Source organism: Drosophila mojavensis, unplaced genomic scaffold (genome assembly GCF_018153725.1).
Source record: "Drosophila mojavensis isolate 15081-1352.22 unplaced genomic scaffold, ASM1815372v1 contig_81, whole genome shotgun sequence".
In the NCBI taxonomy this organism is placed as follows: Eukaryota; Metazoa; Arthropoda; class Insecta; order Diptera; family Drosophilidae; genus Drosophila; species Drosophila mojavensis.
Window position 1 is genome coordinate 6,842,463 of NW_025318907.1, and position 22,296 is coordinate 6,864,758.

The 22,296-nt window shown below is 40.9% G+C and overlaps 6 protein-coding genes and 2 long non-coding RNA genes across 11 annotated transcripts; 4 read left to right on the forward strand and 4 right to left on the reverse strand.

Moving 5' to 3' along the window:
• Nucleotides 1–63: 63 nt before the first annotated feature.
• Nucleotides 64–2,924, reverse strand: LOC6580911 (WD repeat and HMG-box DNA-binding protein 1). Its single transcript, XM_002006672.4, has one exon. It carries the CDS (start codon nt 2,836–2,838, stop codon nt 145–147), a length of 2,694 nt encoding a protein of 897 aa, XP_002006708.1. The 5' UTR covers nt 2,839–2,924; the 3' UTR covers nt 64–144.
• Nucleotides 2,925–3,037: 113 nt separating this feature from the next.
• On the forward strand, nt 3,038–4,749 carry LOC6580912 (arginine-hydroxylase NDUFAF5, mitochondrial). 3 transcript variants are annotated; one of them, XM_044011309.1, is made up of 3 exons: nt 3,038–3,530; nt 3,593–3,843; nt 3,906–4,749. In XM_044011309.1, exons 1-3 carry the CDS (start codon nt 3,494–3,496, stop codon nt 4,512–4,514), a joined length of 897 nt encoding a protein of 298 aa, XP_043867244.1. In that variant the 5' UTR covers nt 3,038–3,493; the 3' UTR covers nt 4,515–4,749. The 3 variants fall into 3 exon arrangements, with proteins under 3 accessions (XP_043867244.1, XP_002006709.2, XP_015020019.1); XM_002006673.4 differs by having other exon boundaries at nt 3,045–3,530; nt 3,588–3,843; XM_015164533.3 differs by lacking the exon at nt 3,038–3,530 and having other exon boundaries at nt 3,755–3,847.
• A 349-nt stretch (nt 4,750–5,098) lies between these two features.
• On the reverse strand, nt 5,099–10,884 carry LOC6580913 (USP6 N-terminal-like protein). Of its 2 annotated transcripts, XM_015164534.3 has the most exons (6): nt 10,616–10,884; nt 9,349–10,030; nt 8,900–9,282; nt 8,765–8,829; nt 5,947–6,052; nt 5,099–5,872 (listed from the first exon to the last, which is right to left on the reverse strand). In XM_015164534.3, exons 1-6 carry the CDS (start codon nt 10,807–10,809, stop codon nt 5,806–5,808), a joined length of 1,497 nt encoding a protein of 498 aa, XP_015020020.1. In that variant the 5' UTR covers nt 10,810–10,884; the 3' UTR covers nt 5,099–5,805. The 2 variants fall into 2 exon arrangements, with proteins under 2 accessions (XP_015020020.1, XP_002006710.1); XM_002006674.4 differs by lacking the exons at nt 5,099–5,872; nt 5,947–6,052 and adding an exon at nt 6,436–7,672.
• A 1,129-nt stretch (nt 10,885–12,013) lies between these two features.
• LOC6580914 (F-box only protein 28) lies at nt 12,014–16,098 on the forward strand. The gene is made up of 6 exons (XM_002006675.4): nt 12,014–12,194; nt 12,409–12,786; nt 13,845–14,093; nt 14,157–14,355; nt 14,418–14,725; nt 14,788–16,098. Exons 2-6 carry the CDS (start codon nt 12,508–12,510, stop codon nt 15,514–15,516), a joined length of 1,764 nt encoding a protein of 587 aa, XP_002006711.2. The 5' UTR covers nt 12,014–12,194; nt 12,409–12,507; the 3' UTR covers nt 15,517–16,098.
• Nucleotides 16,099–16,317: 219 nt separating this feature from the next.
• LOC122757775 lies at nt 16,318–16,744 on the reverse strand. Its single transcript, XR_006357925.1, has 2 exons — nt 16,654–16,744; nt 16,318–16,595 (listed from the first exon to the last, which is right to left on the reverse strand). It is a non-coding gene; the product is annotated as an uncharacterized LOC122757775 (long non-coding RNA).
• Nucleotides 16,738–18,798, forward strand: LOC6580915 (SET domain-containing protein SmydA-8). Its single transcript, XM_002006676.4, has 3 exons — nt 16,738–16,888; nt 16,957–18,220; nt 18,297–18,798. The coding sequence occupies exons 1-3, from the start codon at nt 16,836–16,838 to the stop codon at nt 18,447–18,449; spliced, it is 1,470 nt and encodes a 489-aa protein (XP_002006712.1). The 5' UTR covers nt 16,738–16,835; the 3' UTR covers nt 18,450–18,798.
• Nucleotides 18,799–19,936: 1,138 nt separating this feature from the next.
• Nucleotides 19,937–21,991, forward strand: LOC6580916 (SET domain-containing protein SmydA-8). Its single transcript, XM_002006677.4, has 4 exons — nt 19,937–20,094; nt 20,406–20,534; nt 20,608–21,730; nt 21,795–21,991. Exons 1-4 carry the CDS (start codon nt 20,042–20,044, stop codon nt 21,963–21,965), a joined length of 1,476 nt encoding a protein of 491 aa, XP_002006713.1. The 5' UTR covers nt 19,937–20,041; the 3' UTR covers nt 21,966–21,991.
• On the reverse strand, nt 21,842–22,296 carry LOC122757810. The gene is made up of 3 exons (XR_006357983.1): nt 22,212–22,296; nt 22,004–22,102; nt 21,842–21,932 (listed from the first exon to the last, which is right to left on the reverse strand). It is a non-coding gene; the product is annotated as an uncharacterized LOC122757810 (long non-coding RNA).

Genomic DNA, 22,296 nt, shown 5'->3' on the forward strand with positions numbered 1-22,296 from the left:
TAATCCGATGAACAGTATTTTCTCAAGCAGACCAGGTCCCTCTGCAGAAATCAATTTCGTATCTTAAGATGAAAACGGTTTATATTTATTTGTAAAGTTAATCAATCTTACATAACTAGTAAAAGAGTATATAAATAAAATCATTTATTTTTTGGCCAGCTTCAGCTTCTCGGAGCCAAATATGACTCCCGTATCAACAAGCTTGCGTTTCATAGCAAACGGATTAACGGAATTCAGGGGCGAACGTTGCTCTCCATCCTTGCAGTCGCTTGCCTGCGACTCTGACTCGCCAAATAAATTCTCCTGTGTATCCAGGGCTGTGGTTACATCTGGCGTTGCCGGACGAGATGCTCCTGCAGCAGCAGCCTTAAATAAATTTGGAGAATTGGAGAAACGCTTTAAGGCGCCCCGCTTCGAGGCACTCAGTTCCATAGCCTTAGGCGCTAATTTCGGCGTTGTAGTCTGCACTGGAGCCATCGGCAGAACAATCGTGGCCGCAATACCGTTGGCGCCAAGTAGCTGCTGCTGCTTGCGCGCTTCCTGAACTGCCTCCAGTTGCGGCAGCAGCTCGCATAGTCTATCTGAGAGGTGAATGCGTCCCCGTTTCGAAGCATATTTAACAGCTAGCTGGAGCAGCTCTGTGCAGGCGATAGACTCGATTAGCTCACGTGCCCGCGTCTCACACTCGCTACTGCAGGCCAAAGCAAACAGCTTTATGGCCGTCTCCTTCTGTATCTTCTCAGCGCCTTCCCACTGCATCAAGCTGGCTCTCAATAGCGTGTCCTCCAGCTCCGATTTCTCCAGCTCAATGTCACAGAGCGGCAGCTGCATGCGCAGCTCCTGCAGCATAGGACGTGGATTAGTCATGGGATAGGAGCTGCCGCGACAGAGAACAGCCTCAATAATCTGTCTGCGCTCTGAGAGAGCAACTATGAAGTAGTTATTAGACACACTGGAGCTCTGTTTTAGGGTGTCGCAGATGGGGAACCAGGCATTGCTGGCACGACGATATAGCTGCACCAGACCCATGTTATCCGCAAAGCAGGGCGAGCCCACATCCGAAAATCCAAGCCAGTTCAGTTGTCGTCCCGGTGTCAAAGGCAACGCAAGTTGCTCCACGCGCAGGCTCAAGCCACTCACATTAACCAGCATGGCAGCCAAATGTTGTTGACTCTGGCTGCAGCCGGCGGCATGATAAACGCACAACACGCTATTCTCATGTCCGGCCAATGCGACCACCTGTCCAGGCAGGCTCAGCACCTCGCGCTGCGTCCCCATTACGGTAAACAGGCGCAGAAAGTGATTACTGGTGGCCACGGCAATTAGCTGACTGGTGGCCACCAGCGCCTCCACGCTTTCGCAGTCCGGCAGACTCAGCGACCACTCTTTGTTGCCAGCTGCGGCCAAGGCAATGACTACCAGCTTGCTGCTTTCCGTGGAAGCCAAAGCCAAGGCGCTACGACTGAGACTTGCCAGATTATGTTGGTTGTAGTTGTTGCTAAGGTGCAGCGCATGATGCACGCTTGCATCGTGGAATTCCACATCGATAGCTCCATCACCGCTTGGCTCGGTATGCGCTGTCACAATACCCACTTCGTTCCAGGCCAAATAGTGATGTTCCAAATCAACTGGTGTGGCGCCTGGCTGAAATGGAGCCTGCTGCTTGAAGAGCTTCAGCTGGGGAACAGGGGGCACAGTGGAGCTGCTGGCTATGGAGTGCTTCGACTGCTCGTCGTCTATTTCATCTGGCACATACCCCGATTTGCTCATCACTTTACGTTTCAGCTGCTCCAGGCTAACTCCATCGCCGTCATCAGCCTCCGCCATATCCTCATCGTCGCCACCCTCAAATTCAAATCCAGTGCCTGTGAGCAACTCATCCTGCTCCTCCTCTAGCTCACCATCCAGTCCGCTTCGTGTCTCTTCTTCGCCCAGAAATATGGTGCCCAATTGTCCAGTAGCATCGCAAAAGGCCAGCTCATCAGCAATAGCTGGATTCCAGGCGAGGCACGTGATGGATTTGCAGTCGCTGGGAGGTGCTTCCACCGACAATGCCTTACGGCGCACCACATCGAATATGCTGAGCTCCCCACTAGTGGTGCCCGCTGCCAAACGCTCTCCGTTCGGCGAGAATTGGCAGCAACTGTAGTTGCTAGAGACACGATCATCCTGAAGCTTATAGGCCACCTCCCAGTTTGAAGTATTGAGCACAATTATCTCCTTGTCTAGCGCATAGGCCAACTGTTCACCCCGCTGTGGCTCAAAGCTAGGCGTCCCGAACTGGCTAGCGCTTTCAAAGCTATTTACTCGCGGTAAGCCTGATATACTCTTCAGCTCCTCGCCCGTCTCAAACTGCCAGACCTTAAGCAGACCGTCTCCGGCCACCGAAGCCAACAGATGTCGCTCAGCATACAGATCGAGAGCTAATACAGGTCCCTTGTGCCCCTCCAGCGTGGTCTCAGCTCCCGCATTGTCACCCTTCAGCACTTTTATATGTGTATCCTCGCTGCCTGCAGCTGTAAAGGAACCACTGACTCGTAGACACGTAACAGGTGCGGTGAAACGCATGAGTATGCCATCGCTGTCCATGTCGGGGAATGTATATGCGTGTACCGTGTTGCGGTCTGTAGAGGCCAGCAGTCGGCTTCCCGTGTGCGCAATGCACATGACAAACTCGCCCAGGCAGGTGGAACGGGGATCATCGTCGCTGATGCAGGTCCAGTGGCGTATATCGCCATCAGTGCCGCACGTGATCATGAAATCACCTTTAGGCGTATACAATAGTCCAGTGTACCCATTAGTGTGCGCATAACGCAGTGAACTGCGCGTAAAACTCATTTTTGTATTATTATTTATATCCGAGATTTGGTTCAACCACGACCTTCGTTTGCTCAGCGTTTCGCGCCAAAACAGAACTAAGCAGTGTTGCACAACGTCAAACGTCATTTGCAGCGCTGACTGGCTTGCCAGTCCATGTATTAGTGCAAGCAAATTACGATTTACTTTTGCTCTTAAATTTATTTATTTATCACTACACAGACAAACTTTAAATCAGATAAAATATATATGCTTATAAATAAATTAGTAAATACCACACTCACCATCCACAACTTATATGAACAGCGTACCTGGCGTGCAATTTATCAGCTGATTTTATGGGACGACGATAAAAATAAAATATAATAATTCAACACTGTGCAAAGAAATATAAATAATTACAAGTGCATATGTAAACACATAAAACATAAAGTGCATAAAGTAAACAAAAAGTAAAATTTAATTATATTAAATATTATTATATACCGACTTTATGTCATGGACCCCACATAAACACAGCTGTTTCCCTATAGTATTGTTTTCTTAGCTGCTGCCGGCATTACGGCACAATATTATTCAATAATGCTCAAAACGTGCGCGAAACATTTAACAAACAATTATGGCACAATGCGCTGCCTTTCGATGCAGCCATCGCATATGAATATTTTCGACAGAAATGCGAAACGACTACAAAAAGAAAGAGCGGCACTTAAGTAAGATACTCAACAAAGTTTCAGCGAGTTCTTTTATAGATATTTATTTCCCAACAGCACAGATGTGGCGCTATATGATTATCTTAAGGAGGAGGTGGGCTTCCGTTTATCGGATCGTGTGTTTGACATAAAGCGCGAATTCAAAACCGCTGCCGATATAGGCTGCAACCGTGGTTATATATCAAAGCACATCCTCGCCGAGTGTGTGGAGCACCTGACCTTGACCGACACAAGTGCCTCAATGCTGGAACAGGCGCAGGGCACACCAGGGCTTCGAATGAGCAAATTAGTGCAAGACGAGGAGCAACTGGATGTGGGTAAACGAATGAAATTTATGCATTAAACTATTGTTTTAATAATTTGTTATCCGTGTAGTTTGAAGAGAACTCCATGGACTTGATAATATCTAGCTTGAGTCTGCACTGGGTCAACGATTTGCCTGGCTGCTTTGCGCGTATTAAACGTAGCTTAAAGCCGGATGGCGTGTTTATTGCTTCGCTATTTGGTGGTGACACGTTGTACGAGTTGCGTTCCTCGTTGCAGTTGGCGGAGCTGGAGAGAAAGGGCGGAATCGCCCCTCACGTTTCGCCCTTTACTCAAATACGTGATATAGGCTCGTTGCTCAATCGAGCCGGCTTTACGATGTTAACCATAGATACGGACGAGATAGTCATCGGCTATCCCAGCATGTTTGAGCTAATGTGGGATCTGAAGGGCATGGCCGAGAACAATGCCGCCTTCAATAGACCCGCCCATCTAAGTCGCGAAACTTTAATGGCAGCGAGTGCCATTTACAAGGAGCTCTACAGCAAACCGAACGAGGAAGGCGTCCCAGCGACATTTCAAATTATCTACCTGGTGGGCTGGAAGCCGGGGCCCAATCAGCCGCAGCCACTGCCCCGAGGCACTGCTGACGTATCCCTTAAGGATCTGGGCAACATATTCGAAAAGGGCGGCAAAATTAAAATCGATGCCGAATCTTAAGCCTATGAATATTTGCCAAAATTTGCTAAATAAATCGTATTTATGTTTGAAACGCACTTCAAAAATTTAATTTACAATGAACTTGTAACTTAAATAAAGTTAAAATAAACTTATTCTGAGAAATGTAAACTGCTAATAAGACGAACATAAAGTTCAGTGCGCACTGAACTTAATTTACGCATGTACTTAGTTGTTTTTCCACTTTTTTTCAAATATATAAATTACTTAAATTTAATATGTATATATATAGTTGGGCATACAAAACAATACATACATATATTATGTAGATAATTATAATTATAATCATAATCATTCGTTTGCTCTGGTTGTATATATGTATATATCAACTTGCTCACTTGCTAATATTTGGTAGCATGGACGTAACTTTTTAATGTATATATATATATATATGTATATATATATATATATATATATATATATATATATATATATATATATATATATATATATATATATATATATATATATATATATGTATATATATACATATGTATATTGTTTAACGTTGCTTTGTATTTTGTTTGGGTATATATATACAATTTACAACATGCCTATAATAGCTCTATAATTTCATATTCTCTTTAGTTTATTTTGTATTAAATACATGTTGCTCTTGCTACAAGAAATATCTGCATTTATTTCTCGATTGCTTTTCTTGCGGTTTATTATTTTATATTTTTTATTGATTGGGAGCTTGGCCCTTGTCAGTTGTTTTTTGGCTCTGTGCAATTTCTTTGCAAGCACACTCTGTTAAGTATCTATATACAAAATCTATAGGCATATATATATATGTTTATATACATACAAATAAATTTGCCGATTAATTGATTGATTGCGAACAATTTTGTTAGTAAACCGAACTAGAAATTTGAGAAACTTTTTTTTGGCTTGCGTTTTACATTACATTTAAATATCAGTTTTCTGTGGCAAGGCGACAAAGCTTAAAAACTATGCAAGAACGACGATGACTGGACGTGGAACACAATTAGAATGTCTTAACGGTTAAGTATGGCACTCTGACGGGTGTCGATGTTGTCGTCGTCGTCGTCCTGGCTGCTAATCAGCCCAGCGCCAGCGGCGAACGCGGCGGCACGGGTGGCGGTGTTGCAGTGTTTGTTCTAGTGGTTGCATTGCTTGTTGCAGTTGTAGCAGTGTTTGTTGTAGTGGTTGTTGTAGTTGCTGTTGCTGATGTTGCTGATGCTGCTGCTGTTTTAGTGTTTGTTGCTGCTGCCGCGGCGGACATCGCTTGAGATGCCGGCGGCAGCTGACGTCAGGTGCCCAGCAGCATTTCACGTTGCGGTGCATTTTGCAGCATATTGGCGGTTTTCAAGTGAATGCTGCAATAAACGAATGTTTCAATCATTAACTTATTAATTGAAAATCCCAAATTGAGTAAATGCAAAGACTTTACTTATTGTCCTCCAGCGACATGGTTTCCGATGAGCCGTGAGAGGCAACTGAAGTACCTGCAAGCGAACTTCGAATTGAGTGCGAGTCCTCGGGTACAGTAAGCGTAACTAATAGTTTATGTATTCGTTTTGGGTTTGATTTTGATTTTATAGAAAGAGAGTGATATAGTAATGTTTGCCAATATGTTTAGAAGTAGTTCGTTGTTTTCCAATTGTTGCGTTTTCCAATGTTGATTGAAGATTTTTGTATTTTATTTTTAGGGATTTTTTTTTTTTTTTTTTTTTTTTGTTTGTTAAAAAAAAACAATTTAACATTAAGTTTTGATTGCGAATTGGTTGTTAAATAGTTTGTTAGTGTATGTTGTGCAAAATAAAAATGATTCATATTTTAATTTATTATCAATCATAAGCTGCAATAGAGTTTGTCTAGATTCAAAGGACATGCAAAGTGCAATAAAAACATAAACTGGCAATAAGAAATGAAGATTTGCTTCAGTACAAAAATCATATATATTTATTTCAGTTAAATATATATATACATACATTTGTATATATATATGTCTATTTCATGTTTTTATCTAGAGCTACAATCTGAATTTGGCGTTCTGTGTGTTTTAAGTAGCAAATGAAATGATGTATAAATGCAAACTTAATTTAAGCAGAAACATAATTTAAAAATGCAGTTACAATTTTAATATATATGTGTAGATAGACTTCATTTATGTATATAGGGTATATATCAGATTTGTTGGCATTAATAAATACGTGTATAGAGTAGTTAATAGTTTAGGTTAAGTGGTTTTAGTTAGGCTGTGCATTGAAACTCGTTGTACGTATTGCTGGAATCGTTGGTATCTTAGGAATTATCAGTTATGTTTGTTTTTGGAATAAGTATATATATGAATGATTTCAATATATATGTAAGGATAATATCAGTTGCGTGTGTGTTTGAGAAATTTACGCTAAATACAAAACGTTGACATTAGACAACAACAAATATTTACGTTTAACAAATTTGTGTGCTAAGCAACAATTTTCGATAGCCAAAGAAATTAAATCTAATTACTAATTAATGTAAATTTGTAACTAATCAAGTGGCATTCAATTTGAGCAACGACAAATCAAACGAATAAAGTTTATAAATTCAAGTACAAAATTCAACTTAAAAACTACGACAGATATACGATTGTAGATTGATGAAATAAACAGACTACAGTCGCGTATTCTCCACGCTCAGCGCATCATCATCATCATCAACATCAACGTCAACATCATTAACAATAACGACATCATAGCTTTTCTCATTATGATGCTTGACTGCTTTGGCTAAGTTCTCCTGCGTCAGCTTATCAGTTCCATTCTCGACCAGGATTCGTTTGCTGTGCTGCTGCTGCTGATGATGATTCTCGTGCTGCAGTTGCACTTGCTGGCTTTGCAGCGCTTCCAGCGCCTTATCCAGATCGAGTCGATTGCGACTATTGCTATCGCTGCTATAGCTATGCCGTTGGTGTGACAAACGATCGGCTGAGATGTGCTGCATATAGGCATAGGACTGCTGCTGCGACTGCTGCCAGTGGTAGTTGAGATTGTTAACACTCTGGCTGCGGCTGTCTTCGGTCCCGGTGATCACAAAGCCATTGCCATTGCTATATAGCGAATAGCTACTAATTGCCGGCGAGGTGGCTAAACTAGTCATACTCTGATAGGTTTTCATTGAATACGCATCACCTACGAACAATAGAGATTATGCAGTGTTTTTTTGTTTCTTTCGAATGTTTTTGGTTTAGTTAAATATTCGATAGGCGCCACACAGAGAGGTTTTAGCATGTTTCCACAAGAAAAAATCCCGCGTAGACATTGCAATTGAAGCGTTTGAATAAATGCGTGTGATATACAAATGGAGCGGACATTGTTAGACAAATGCAATTCAAATGGAACATTATACATGTATATATACAAATCTCGAATGACGCGTGAACTGTGACGCATATTTAATAAGCGACGGTTTATGCTTCAGTTTAATCAATTTTATATACATAGGCAGTTTATCTCGCATTCATTCATCATTATATATACATTATTTTTTAGTTTTAGTGAGCACAACAACCACAACTCGCACCCGCAGCCCAGAACCGCAAAAAGAATACAACAACAGGGTATCACATAGTCCGGTCGTTAAATTTAGCCAATTACAATCACTTAATTGGGTCAGCGAACTTTGCGATGCGTACTCAATGCAACATTTTCTATTTTTGGTATTCATTTTTGGGTTGAAGTTCATTATAAACAATTTAAAAAAAAAAAAAACAAACAGCCTTGGAAATTAATAGGAAATTCTTAAAGGTCTGTCGTTATGTAGACATTATCTCTCTTAAACAAAAGTTGAAACCTTTTGGAATCGTATACAAATTAACCAGCACATTTAAAACAAAAGAGACAAGAAAAAAATAAATATACAAACATCAAATAATATACAACAAATGGGGAGATTTCATTACAGATGTACAAGACTAAATACATATGATAAACGCTTGGTAAAAATACAATTAACGAAACTGTATACAAAATTAAGACGATCATAAGACTAAATTGTAGTTGTAAATAAATATATATGTATATATATATTTAAACTAATTTTAAAGCTTGCACCACACACACTACAGATTACAATCATGTGTTGTTTATAAAAAGATTTAAAGAAATGGGTTTATTATTTTTGTAATTAGTAGAAAAGCAAGCGTTAGATATAGTGTATATAAGAATAGTCAAGTTAAGTAGTTGTGCCATTGAATAGGTATCAATATATATACAAAAACTCACCAGTTGCGCACTCAGATGTCTCATAGGACACCGTAGATTGTACTTCAATTGCGTTTTGTTCTTGCCTATCAATTTAACAATAAAGTGAATACATTATCAACTGTGTATAGAAATTGGATGCGCAAATGTTTGCACCTTGTTATCACATCTGTTAAGACTTGCTTTTCCGTATCGGTGTAGTCACGTCTGCGTCCAGTTTTCTTCTCGAGATCCGCCGCCACAAACACGCCGAGTGGCCGTGTGGGAAACTCATTGGTTTTCGCTGGTGGGGGCACATCGAGTTTCAGATCTTTCAACTTTTTCATGACACGCTCGAGCGCCTGAATGGCATCGTCGTCACTGTAGCCAAAGTTCTTATGCAACTTCACTTGCAGATATTCAATAATGCCATCCATATCTTTCAGACGCAATAGTTCGTCCTTGTGCAAATAAAGTATAGTAATGGCCATGGCTAATATAACACGATCGCCGTCAAGCAGAAAAATATCCCAAACACGTAAACTTAAACTAAAAGGTACCTGAAAATAGAAAAATATTGATAAAATTAACGGAATATAATTTGGCACACTCATCTTTTTACTCACGCGCTCCACAAAGACCACAAAGAACCACTTGATGGCATAGAGCAGTGCATCCACATTGTGTTTCATAAAATGTTTATGCAGCTTTCGCATTATCTTCGACAGAATGCGATCATGATGCTCGATGAAGCGCGTCAGCTTTGGAAAGCCCTCAATAAACAGGCCGTGCATGCCGTATTTGCGATCTGTGATCAGCGTGTTGAGTGCCCAGAATGCCTCCTCCTCCTGCATGTACAGCAGCAATACACCCGCCACACACGCCATGCCTTGGCAATAACCCAGCTCGGAGTTGTAAATGCTGTAGGCGTTCAGCACGTTAAACAGTGAGCATTGCTTCACGCTATATCTCTCCCGATAGGCCAGATTGTCACGAAACTGACGATTGACGTCCGCGTCGATTTGCCGCGTCTCAGTTGCATTTTCTTTGGCCATCTGCAGCATGCGAGCGTACACGCCCACATTGTTGTCCATAGACTGCTGCACATTGAGCAATTGCTTCCAAGCCGGCCAACGCATTCGATCCGGTATTCCCTTGTAGACCCGCTTGTGTAGCTTGTCCTGTGGCGGAGGCCAGTGATTCAGCATTTTCACCCATTTTTTATCACGCTCCAGTTCGATCTTCGTGCGCTGCACCTCCTGGGAGTCGCGAGACGATGGCAGGCGGGAATCGTGCATGAAGCCGTATCTAAAAACAAGATACATTAAATACACGTTAACGCTGACAATTGCCATTGCTGATAAGATAGCAGTATGTCTACTACGATTTCATCAGGTGCACAAATTCCTAACTGAACTAATTTTTTTTAATGCACATAAGACCTGAAAATGTTGAGCAAACATAGATATGGAGAACCTAGGTTTATTTACATTTAGATCTGATTATATGCTGGCTCCTCAAAGTGGATTAGCAGTTCTCTCTAATAAACACTTCGCAAAGATTTGATTACATTTATAAGATATCACGACAAATTATATATAAAGAAAGTAGCAATAGAATGTCATACATTCTATAAACTTATGCTCGAGAGGTATGAAAATGCGTCAGCCAAACTCACATTTATTGTGGCCAATAAGAGATTATTCTAAATTCGGAATATGCCTATATACTTTCTTTTTTTAAGTCTTTGGCTGTTCTTAAATACGCCCTCTATTGTTGGCACATGTTTGTATTGTTGCGATTAACAGTTATTTATGCATTAGTCAGCTCACAACCACACACACAGCCGCTAATCGCTTGAAACAAAGGAAAACAAAGTCCATCCTTACTTACTTGTCTGTTATGTGATAGATTTCAAATGTGGGATTCTCCCAGGAGTCGACGACGTTATGGGGATCCAGGCCCAGCTCATAGCGCTTGAAAATATCCTCACGTTCGTCTTCGGCGCGTTTCACTAATGCGTACTGCTGCTGTTGTTGTTGGTGGTTCTGCTCGCCATTATCGTGGGCGGGCGGAGCGGCTGTCATTGTGGGCGTGGGCAAGCAATAGGCATCCAAGTGCTGCTGTTGATGCTGCTGTTTTTGTTTCTGTTCTTCTTGTTATTGCTGTGGTTTTTGTTGTTGTTTTTATTCTCCGCTGTGGCTCCGTTTAGTGTTTGTGTGTGCTTGGCAAGAATGTTGAATGGGAGCGGCTGCTGCTGTTCGGTGATAGCGCGAAACTTTTTATTTTTATTTTTTTTAAGATAAAAGCGTACATTATGAGCATGCATTAACATATGAAAACGAACTCCAAAGCGCACATATACACGTACACAAACTCACACAATCATATAAACATATACAACACTCACTCACAGCAATCAACAGTAAGTCTTGTACATTCATTTAAATGCAAGTCTTCGATTTCACTGCAAAAAAGTTTGTTGCATGTGAGTGTGTGTATGCGTGTGAGTTTTGCTTTTTAAATGTGCAACAACAAAACCAACAGAGAGAATGTGAGTGAGAGAGCGAGTGCGCGCGAGCGTTACCAAATGACGTGATATTCAATAATATTTAAAGCGTTCCTGAAGCGGCATCAACTTGAAAACAACAACAAAATAACACAGAAAGTTGCTCAAAGAATTAAAAAAAACGCCCCCACATGAATTTCGTTAAATTCTGTTTTTAGACAGTGTTTAGAAGCATATTCTTTACAACTATCTGTTTTCACTAATATTTCTTTCCATGCATTTATCTTGTATGCACTTCCTGTTTTGATTTTGCAGCAATATATACATATATATATTTTTTCATTTTTTTGTCAACACTCACGCTCACACATACTGACACGCACTCGTAAGCCACACACTCGCACGCACTCACAAAGCGTTCTGTTCTGGTGCTTTCACTGTTTTCACATATGCTGATTTGGTATTGATGTGCTATCGTGTCGAATATTTGGTTTATTACCATTTAATTTTGTTTTAATTTATATACAATTTGTGATCAATTAATGAAAATGAGCACATTTGCTGTTTTTTTCAGCCTGCATGTTGAGCGAGTTTTGACTTAACAGAACGGACTGCCCCCACCTTACAGACTACTGTTTAGTTAACATCAACCAGCGTTGCCACCTCACACTACTCGTCTACCATTTGGCGCGCGTCTCTATGTGGCAACTGTGGCAGCAAAGAACTAGCTCGATACTCGTAAAGAAACTTATCGATAGCATTAATAGCTGGTTCCTGTGTCTTCGACCATTTTTTTTGCGTGTATGTAGTTTTAATTGTGCTGGTCGAGAAAAATTGTGTGAAAAGTCCATGAAAACGTTGCAAATACAACGAAAAAGTGTTGTGCTGTGCACTAAACGCTTACGCGTACTGAATAGTATTCAAAAAACAATGTACACACAGTAATTCCATTGAATAAAACGGGTAAGAAATGCACTATCCCTAAAGTGCGTAGCAAATTGCTCTCAACAAGAGTTCCCCACTGTACACACATACACACGTATATATATATATAGGAGACTCGATCAAACGAACTGAATTGAATGATGCCTGTCATCGGTCGATTGTAAATTATTTCGACACAAATCGAAATCAAAAAACTGCAATTAAACATTTTGCTTCGATCCATATTTCCTAGCATTTGTCCATCAAAGACGATTTAGCCTATACTTCAAAGCACTTTGCAACTAATAAGTTTTGGAGATAAACAACTGAGTGTCTTTGCTGTTTGTTCACTATGGTCTCAACGCGCCAAATGTGCGGCAATGCGGGAGGCGCCGGTGGTTATGATGAGGCGCCAATAACTACTCGCGCCACAGTAGTGCGGCGAACCACACATTATCAGCACCATCACCACCAGCCGCAGCAACAGCAGCAGCAGCAAGTGCAACAGCATCAGCGGCAGCAGCCGCTGGCCACCATCGCTCCCGTTTTAAATTTCCTGGACTTGCCCACGGAGCTGATCATCAAAACGCTCGGCTACTTGGATTATAAGAAAATCAGCAATTTAAGATTGGTAAGTGACAACAGGCTGCGAAGGAGAGGAGTCGGGGTGTGGTAGGTCTGTTACAAGTGCAAAGCGAGTTTCATTATTTAATCAATAAAAAGCAATTTGCAAAATGTAAGTAGAATGCGCGTGGGTCGTCGTTGGCTAAGTAGTCGATGGATAGGTGGTTCTAGGGGTAGAGGCATGTTATTCCACTACCTGCATGCACTTGTGCATGTTTTTGTTGTTGTAAGATATATTATTTTTGCCACTCAAAAGTCATCGGCGACTAGAGCGGAGCGTGGGTCGTGGCTCGAACGAGCGATTCATGTTTGTGCGTGCTCTTGTTTTTGGAATATTTATAATTTTTGCTATTCGAATGTCAACACGATAATGTGTCATAAATGGACACGATGGAATGCCTTTATGTGTGCGCAGGTAAACAGGAAAGAAGTTACGGTATTTGACAGACTGTAGAAGTATTACTTTTAGACTAGGCCTAGAATACTGCGAGCAATACTAAGAAATATACAAATGTTATCGAATATAAATTTAATTAAAATCTTATTGGATAATAGTTTGTAAAATTTCATATAGAGCGTTATTAGTTATAATATGTTGTCTATTCTAATTATTCTTTCAATTCAAATCCAATTGGAAAATATTTTGTAGCTTACCACATATATGTGTTTTAATAATGCTAATTTATGTTGTATCTTAAATACCTTTAATACAATTATTTTTATTAGTATTAAAAAACGAGCAAGTCGTGTCACGTAGAGATGCAATACACATCGCTATCTTTAGTTTTTTGTTTCTTGGGTTTTGTTATGCATTTGATTTTGTGTTCACATTCGTATGTTTGCCTATGTGTGCATGTGTAGCGCACGTGTGTGTGTGTGCGTGTATCTGAGAATATGTTGTGTAGTAGGTAGCCAGCCAATCGTAATTTGATATATTTATGAGATGCGCTAAAAATTTGGGATGCGGGTCGTTGCTGGCGCTCTGTGATCTTGCTGAATTTAAACAGAATTATGAACTTAAAAGTAATATATGGACATGTGTTGTACATGATTTCTTTTTCGCAGGTGTCGAATCGCATGAACGACATTTGCATGAATATGTTGAATGCGGCTTTCGCAAAGCAGATTAAGACGACTTTCAATCGCTTTCAATCGATAAAGTCGAGCATGCCGCGCCGCGAGTCGGCTCGTCGTCATCATCCGTTGGCCTGCGAATGCGACATTATCGAGACTTGCTATATGCGACTGTCGTTGCTCCAAATGTCCATGGGCAAGCACATCGAGCGTGGTCACTGCTGTTTCTTTCCGGGTGCCGTAAGTGAAGCTTATTAGCAATTAGTTTGGCCCTATCTGAATTCAATCGCTATGCCTTTGCAGATTCTTGATGAAGTGCATTCGATTTTGAACTACATCAGTATTACGCCGCGGTTGCAGCGTCCTTATCGTGTCACCGATGAGCTATTCGATCTCTCCACCATGGCTATGGAGTACTTTAAGGACCGCATTGAGCCTACTCTGCCGGGCTTGGCCTACTTTAACAAGGACTTTTTCCAATTGCCCGTTACCACAAAGCGGCGTAAGTCGAACTCATTTTAATTCTTCACCTGGTGATTAAAACAATTTCTCTACCAATTTCAGCTACCTTAGCAATTAGCTCAGATCTCTCGGACAGCTCGAATAACTCACCACCTCAGAACCACATGGTGTTGCGTAAGGGCATACGCAAGATCAAGCAGGGCATGAAGATGTACAATAATCAGCTATCAGTGCTGCGCACCGAGCTAAGGAACTGCAAACGCAAATCCGCTGAGCAGAGCAAACAGCTTGCCGAACAGCAAAATCTATTGGCGGAGCATCAGAAGCAGACGCTGGAATATGCCAATCGCCTGGACGAGAATGACAAGAAGAATGAAGAAATGGCACGCAAATTTTCCACATTGTTGCAGGTGCGTAAGAAGACGGTGCACCGTTAATATATTCGGTATTATATATATTTCGATCGCTGTAGGAACTCAACAAGTGCAAAACCGAGCTGCAATTCTGGCGCTCTAAGAGCCCTGCAATACCGTCGGTCTGCAGTTCATGCAATTTGAAAGTGACTCCAGTGTTACCGCACGAGGATTTAAAAGCGCTGGTCAATCAGGGTGTCGATCCGGATAACATAATCATAATCAACGATGAGACCGAGGCGGATGAGACGGCTGCCGCCAATGTAGACGGGTGTGAGCTGAACGCAAGCGTTGAGAACCCATTCGCCCTGCCAGATGAGGCAACCACATCCAAGCTGTTAGCCGTTAATTCGGCTGCCAAAAATCTCAAACGCAAATATGCTTCAACGATGATGGACAGCGAAATCGCTGCAACGTCCAATATAATTGCGTCCAATGCGACATCGCCGTCTCAGGATCTAGCGAGCCAACAGGTAGAAGCCAGCGGCAGCACCAGCTGTGGCTATTCGACGAAACTCTTTTATGGCAATCATCAACGTAGCGGCGTGATTGTGAGTCCAGTGTCCATTAAGCTGGTGCCAATGCTGCCTCCCAATGGCAATGAAATGGAAAAGGGAAACGAGCAGCAGTTGCAATTGCTCCAGCCAATCAAAAGTGAATCAATTCAAGCAACTGCTGAGTCCCATTTGGGCAATGTAGTTTTCGTGGAGCAAATGGAGGCGAAGAAGGCACGTAGAGTACAAAAGGCCAATAGGTGCTTAAATGCATCTGGCAAACGCAGTAAATAAGCATAAAAACATATACAAATTAAATTTTTTACTACTTATACATACACACATATATTTACATATAAAAGTCGCGCGCACACACACACACCCAGCGAAAGTGTGTGTGTGTGTGAGTGTTTGTGTGCGCGCAATGTAGTGTTAAAAAGTAAAAACAACAACAGAGGAATCAAATTAAATATACATGCATATATATAGTTACCTATATGTAATTGTATATGTATCTTTTACGAACATCGAATGCATTAGGCATTCTGATTATCATTATTATTATTATTATTACTATTACCATTTACAAAATGTATCTGTATGTTCTATACACACACACATAAATACAGCCGGAAGCAAAAAACACTTAAAATTGTTTGAAAACACATATACACAACAATTTGTATGTGGTTTTGAAATATCGGCGGAGCAAAAGCCATAATTATAATTTAAAAGCAGCATAATTTTTAATATTAGTAGCCACACAAAGCACACCAACACAACAAATTAAGGAAGGTGTGAAACAAAACAATATAAATCATAAAAAGAAATGGCAAAGAAATATTTTAAATAAAACTTTAATGCATACAAAATCAATTGCAATTTTCCGACGTTTTTATTGAACAGATTTGTGTTCTTCAATCAGCCATTGTTTTTAATCGTTTCAGGCATAATTTTCTTATTGCGCTATTAAAAAACAAAAAACGGCAGTAACCGACAGTGCTGCCACTTCTTAGATTAACGGTAAAATAAGTTACACTGATAATAAATTATCAAATAAATTCAAAAAACCTAAAGAATACTGGTAGACGCCAATCGTGTAACAAATTCAATTCAATTTAATTATTTTAGACAAGCCATTAGCACCAAAACTTGTATTTAAAATTTAACGAAGTTTCATAAATCAACAAGGCTGCCACCTGTTTCGCATGGGGAACCATCGTTAAAATTGTTATAATAAAATCGGATACATCGTTCTCTATCTGCGATAGCTTAAATTACAATTGAAGCCGTTAATTATCGATATTTTCAACTAAGCATATTGAAAATACATAAAAATATGTGCGTCCAGTAAAGAGAACAATCGGCAGTCGCTGTTGCTTAAGAGACAACTAACTAAAAATAATCTAATATGTCTGTGGAGATACTCACGCAATTAGCCAAAGTACTTAGGAAAGCGCGGCAGCCAGTCGAGAGAGACTCGCTCCTGCTATATTTATAATTGGCGAGTTCCAAGTAAAGCGTCTGGCAGTCGCTGTTTGGTCGCATTGCCGTGAAAACACACATTTCGTCTTATTGTATTTTTGCAGACGTACAACACGTAATCAAAGCAGATGCAAGAATACAGCGAAAAATTGGAAGATATCTACGATGAGAAATTGGGCAGGTGCTGGAAAATCAGTGAAAACATCTACATAGATTAGTTAATATACATATGTATATCAAATTTTGCAGGCATTTAGTGGCCAGCCTAAGCATTGAGCCCGGCGAGACGCTGCTGGAGGAACAGCCTCTGCTGGTGGCGCCCCATTGGGAATGCGATCGACTAAAATGCGCTCAATGTTTACAGGAGTCGTATGTTATATGTCGCAGGTGCCAGGTATATCCGCTGTGCATGGACTGCAGCGCGCACGATGCGTTCGAGTGCGAGTTCTTCGCGAGTGGAGCCGGTAGTGGAATCGGAAAAGATCTGCTAATTAAGAACTACGGCATCTGTGCGCTGCTGAAGCTTTTGTTGTTGCTCGAACAGCCGGATCAGCGGGCGCAATGCCAAATACTGCTGGAAAGACCGGTTAAGCTGGAGGATTATCGTAATGAAGACGGAGTCTGGCAGGAGCATGAAGAGCAGGTGGTGCGTCCAATAATGGAGAGTGGCTTAGCACAGGTTTTGCCGGATCAGCAATTGACATCGGATGCCTTGCATGCTCATTGCATTCGCATTGATACAAGCGCCTACGAGGTGACCGCAAGGGATGGAGATACACTTAAAGGCGTCTATGTGCGCGGAGCTAACTTGCCACATAGCTGTGTCCCCAATACGGTGGTCGCTCTAGACGAGCAGTTCAATTTGAAGCTATATGCCGCTGTGCCCCTTGAGAGCGGCCAGATCATCTTCACATCCTATGCGAATCCGCTAATGGGCACCAGCCAGCGACAGCATCAGTTGCGAATGACGCGGCACATGGAGTGCGCCTGCGTACGTTGCTTGGATCCTACGGAACTGGGCACCCACATGAGCAGCATGAAGTGTCGGGATTGCTCAGATGGCTATGCCGTTTGTGATTTGGGCGGAACTGGCAATTGGCGTTGCCTCGATGTGAGCTGCGGAGCTGTTATACCAGCTGCCGATGTCCACGAGCTGCTCGCTGAAGTCGGCGGTGCTCTGGTCGATGCGAAGGGCGAGCTGAGTGCCTATGAGTCCCTCCTTGCCCAGAACAAACAGCTGCTACATCCCAATCATTTCCTCTTGCTGGACATAAAGCAGAACATTGCGAGCATTTTGCGTGCAGCAGCTCTCATGAATTCTCTGAATGATCCCTGCAAGAAATTGCTAGCACGTCGCGTGGAGCTCTGCGGTGATCTGTTGCCCATTTGTCGTGCGGTCATACCCGGCATCTCCAAGCTCTATGCGATTGCTCTGTTCGAGTACCTGTTGTCCTTTGTGGAACTCACCGAACTGCAGTTCTCCGAAGGCGATGTAGACAAAAAGGGATACGCCGTAAGTGGAACATAAACTATATGATCTTTAGTTTACTCTTAGCCATAATCCATGCCTAAATCCCTCATTTATATAGGCGCAACTGAAGCGTGCCCAATCGGTGGCCAAGGAAGCACTGGATTTGTTGCAGTTCGAACCAGAGAACTCGGCCGAGGGATTTCTAACCGAACGCATTGCCATGGAGTTAGAGCGCATCGAATCTGATCTAATGAAATACGGGAAACATTAAAATATATTAGAAATGAGAGTTTCGACAGGAAATGTTGAAATTGATGAAGATTTGTAAAATATGTAGAAAATGTAAGCTAGAAATTTTTTCATTTGGAAGAGAATCGCAAGCTGAAAACATCTCCTTATGCTGAAAAATTTCATTTCATCAAAAAATGGGTTTCTTCCTTACGAGGCCAAAATAAAACAATGTTTGGCAAACAATTTAATTGGCAATTCATGTTTTCAACAATATTTCCCTAATCCGAACTTGTAGCTAGAATGTTGGTAATACGTAAGGGTTTCAAAATATTTGAATGCTTAAAATTGAGATATTTTTATCGGTTGAAATAAATTATATTACATTAAAATCACGCTTTTCTTTATTTATACATACATATGTACATATGTATGTACATATGTAGTAAACAATACCTTCACACAGCGTACGCTCTGCTAACTGCGCAGTTGACGCAGCGACTGCACTCAGCCTGTAGTTTTGGCTACACTAAGGGAAAATGGCTGCTAAATAATTGTTCTTGTAAATAGACACTCCTTATTAAACTTTTAGTATGTGATAATGGCGCACATATGTGAATATTGACCAAATCACGATTCTCGAGTCTTGGAGATATATTTACATGTTATGGTATGGTGGAGTACCTGAAATCTACTAATTGTAAAATATTTGAACTGTCATAGAAATCAAGTTACGGTATAAAAAACTAGTCAGCTTATTGAATAAAGAAAATTATATATATATATATATATAAAAAATAAAAGAATAAAAATAAATAAAATAAAATAATAAGAAAAAAACCCTCCTCAATATGATACATCATTTCCCATCTTTATTTAGTTCAGGGTACACAAACTATTGATTTAAATGTTACTAATTACAAATTAAAAACATAAAATTAAAATGATTTTTATCTCTGACTACTATATTTTAACTAATATTGGTGGTCAACATTGTTAACAGATTTGGCTATTCATTTGATCAGACAGTCTCCCATAGCAGATAATAGAGAATAGCATAAGATATTTTATTTTATTACAATTCAAATTAAAAAATGATTCTGTAAAATTACAATCAGATGAATACACTTGATTCAGAGGGATATATCAATTATAAAGTGAACTTTTAACGTTTCCAGTACAATCTTCTATTTAAAAGTTGGTCTTAAGTACTAATTTATATTTTTTTAAATAGTTGAGAAGTTTTTTAAATACAATATATAAAAGCGAATATAACATTATTTAAAATCTGCGATTCGAATTCAAGATGTTTTCTGATTGTTTCTAAAGCAATATCCCAGATCGTGGCTAGAAGGAGTTCAATAGCCAAACAAAAGCGCATTCACTTCAGGTGTACGAGCCAAGGGGGGAGAGAGGTGTCAGCGACCGGGCGATGGGCAGAGGAAACGCACATTGAAATACAAATTAAATTAAGAATCGCTTTTAAATATAAATAAATCTAAATAGATACTAGAGTCTCAGTATCGCTCGACACAATATTGGGCCCTCAGTCGAAAAGTGCTAATTGGCAACACCAGATGCAAAACTTGGCCAAAAGAAACGGGGAAGCGTTCACATTTCAAATAATCATTCAGAATGGAAGACTTTGCCAATAAATGTGAACTGAAAGAAAACGAGACGATGGGCAGGTGGGTGGATTAAACCAAAGAAAACCTTATCGAATGACCAATTCATGCCCGAATTGAAATCCGTATTGATAGATATATTGCTGAACATTTTGAGTACCTTATTAAGTTCTCTATTGGCTCTACTAATATCAAATTAAATGACATGTTAAAACTATATTAATATCCTCCTCAGTTCCATATTTACTACACTATTTAATGCTCTGGAGAACGGCATATTAAACTTTATGTAGAAGAACATTTTAAATATCCTGTTGATATACAAACATACAATTATGGCATGCTGACGTATTGCCTATATTTTTCTTACAAAGGTATTTGGTAGCTGCTGTCAATATCAAGGCCGGAGAAACGCTGCTGCTGGAGCAACCTTTGCTGCTGCTCGCCAACAACGCTGATAGACGCTGTTGCAACTGCCATCAGTTAACCTCCACGTTTTGCGGGTAGGTACTTGACCAGCGTAATCCTGAAGAGCTTCTCATTGTGTGACATTTTTTCTGTTCGGGGAGTGGCCAGCAAGTGTCGTCTAATGCCGCTCTGTGCGGAGTGCGTGGATCATCATGGCCTTGACTGCCTACGCTTGGCGAAGCTGCAGCTGCATGTCGAGCAAGTGCAGCAGCTGCAAGCGAATGCAGAGATTGCCAATGTTCTAAAGTTTTTGCTGTTGAGGGAGCATGCAGAAATGCACTCTTGGTATGAAGAGCTACTACAAATGGAGGCACATCTAGCTCGTCGTCGGGACACAGAAATTTGGCGCACTTATCAGAAACAGGTGATAGAGCCACTTCAATCAGCCGGATTGTTGTTGCAGCTGCGAAATGGTTCGGAAATCGATGAAGACCTGCTGCAACGCATGCTTGGCATTGCGGACATCAATGGCTTTGAAATACGCGCCCCGGAATCTGGGAGTTCCATGCGCGGTGTCTATTTGAGAGCTGGTCTTTTTGCGCACAGCTGTGTTCCCAATGTAGTAGCGGCCATCGATGAACAGCATCGCATCAAGCTGTATGCAAATCGATCCATAGCCGCCGGGGAGATTCTATACAATTGCTATACGAACATTATGCTGGGCACGGACGAAAGGCGTCAGATTTTGAAGATTGGAAAGTGCTTTGATTGCCAGTGTGTCCGCTGCCTGGATCCTACTGAGCTGGGCACTCACATGAGCAGCTTCGTATGCTCCCACTGTGCAGGTGGATATATAGTAAAACAGCCTGACTCTAATGCGTGGCAGTGTCTGCTTAATCCGGAGCACATGCTGAACCCAGAATTTGTGGCAAGTGTAGTGGAACGTGCTAAGGAAGAGGTTTTTCATGCTCGCGATGATATTTATCGTCTAGAGTTGCTGCTGGCCAAGCTGGGACGTCTGCTCCATGGCAATCATTATATTATGCTCGACCTTAAACAGAATATAGCATCCATACTGAGGCAGATCTTGCAGAATATGGCACATCGACCCAGCCGTAAAGTGTACGAGCGTAAGATTCGCCTATGCCAAGAAATATTGTTGGTTCTTAAGGTTTTGGTTCCCGGCATATCCCGCCTTAAAGCAATTGCACTCTACGAATTGGCCAACACTCAAGCTGAGCTTGCGCGAAAATTGTTCAGTGAACAGGAGCATACCGCTGCAGATTTATTGGTAAAATATTCACATCTTTTTATATGTATATTTATTACTAAAACAAAAACTAACATTTATGCAGGGAGAATTGCAGCAGACTGAGATTATGATGCGGGAATCACTTCGCATGCTGCTTTATGAACCTATCTGCACGCCGGAGGGTCACTTGGCACGTAATATGCTTAGAGAGCTAAAAGAGCTTCAAAATGACATGAAAGTGCTGCAACAACCAAATGATGATGTGATTAATTAAAATTTGTTATTTTATATTTCAAAATACTTAAATCTTACTTTCGTGAGCGCCAAAATCGATTTCAATGAACTAGTCTTATCGGAACAAATTTAAAACGGCAATCAATAAGACAATTCTTTTTACTGGTATATGGACCACTATGCTCCAGAGTGACAATAATAGTCACAAAATTGAGTAATTGATTATAATAAAATAATTGTAATTTATAATTTATTGTGCATTATAAATAGTTTGTTTTCATAATACCGTCAAATTAAGTTCAAATTCCGTTAGCGTTAATGTTCGATTAGTCGATAGTTAGTCTTATCGAGACAATATTGTGGAGGCGGAC

What these genes read in the sequence shown, in the direction of transcription:
- LOC6580911 (XM_002006672.4), bottom strand. Translation starts at nt 2,838, where the DNA reads ATGAGTTTTACGCGCAGTTCACTGCGTTATGCGCACACTAATGGGTAC.
- LOC6580912 (XM_002006673.4), top strand. Translation starts at nt 3,400, where the DNA reads ATGCTCAAAACGTGCGCGAAACATTTAACAAACAATTATGGCACAATG. An exon ending in AAAGAAAGAGCGGCACTTAA is followed by an intron (nt 3,531 to 3,587) that starts GTAAGATACTCA and finishes ATTTCCCAACAG; the next exon opens with CACAGATGTGGCGCTATATG. An exon ending in AAGACGAGGAGCAACTGGAT is followed by an intron (nt 3,844 to 3,905) that starts GTGGGTAAACGA and finishes TTATCCGTGTAG; the next exon opens with TTTGAAGAGAACTCCATGGA.
- LOC6580913 (XM_002006674.4), bottom strand. Translation starts at nt 10,809, where the DNA reads ATGACAGCCGCTCCGCCCGCCCACGATAATGGCGAGCAGAACCACCAA. An exon ending in ATCTATCACATAACAGACAA is followed by an intron (nt 10,031 to 10,615) that starts GTAAGTAAGGAT and finishes TCTTGTTTTTAG; the next exon opens with ATACGGCTTCATGCACGATT. An exon ending in TTAACAGATGTGATAACAAG is followed by an intron (nt 8,830 to 8,899) that starts GTGCAAACATTT and finishes TTAAATTGATAG; the next exon opens with GCAAGAACAAAACGCAATTG.
- LOC6580914 (XM_002006675.4), top strand. Translation starts at nt 12,508, where the DNA reads ATGGTCTCAACGCGCCAAATGTGCGGCAATGCGGGAGGCGCCGGTGGT. An exon ending in GCTGTTTCTTTCCGGGTGCC is followed by an intron (nt 14,094 to 14,156) that starts GTAAGTGAAGCT and finishes ATGCCTTTGCAG; the next exon opens with ATTCTTGATGAAGTGCATTC. An exon ending in GCCCGTTACCACAAAGCGGC is followed by an intron (nt 14,356 to 14,417) that starts GTAAGTCGAACT and finishes TACCAATTTCAG; the next exon opens with CTACCTTAGCAATTAGCTCA.
- LOC6580915 (XM_002006676.4), top strand. Translation starts at nt 16,836, where the DNA reads ATGCAAGAATACAGCGAAAAATTGGAAGATATCTACGATGAGAAATTG. An exon ending in TACGATGAGAAATTGGGCAG is followed by an intron (nt 16,889 to 16,956) that starts GTGCTGGAAAAT and finishes CAAATTTTGCAG; the next exon opens with GCATTTAGTGGCCAGCCTAA. An exon ending in TAGACAAAAAGGGATACGCC is followed by an intron (nt 18,221 to 18,296) that starts GTAAGTGGAACA and finishes TCATTTATATAG; the next exon opens with GCGCAACTGAAGCGTGCCCA.
- LOC6580916 (XM_002006677.4), top strand. Translation starts at nt 20,042, where the DNA reads ATGGAAGACTTTGCCAATAAATGTGAACTGAAAGAAAACGAGACGATG. An exon ending in TTAACCTCCACGTTTTGCGG is followed by an intron (nt 20,535 to 20,607) that starts GTAGGTACTTGA and finishes GGGAGTGGCCAG; the next exon opens with CAAGTGTCGTCTAATGCCGC. An exon ending in ATACCGCTGCAGATTTATTG is followed by an intron (nt 21,731 to 21,794) that starts GTAAAATATTCA and finishes ACATTTATGCAG; the next exon opens with GGAGAATTGCAGCAGACTGA.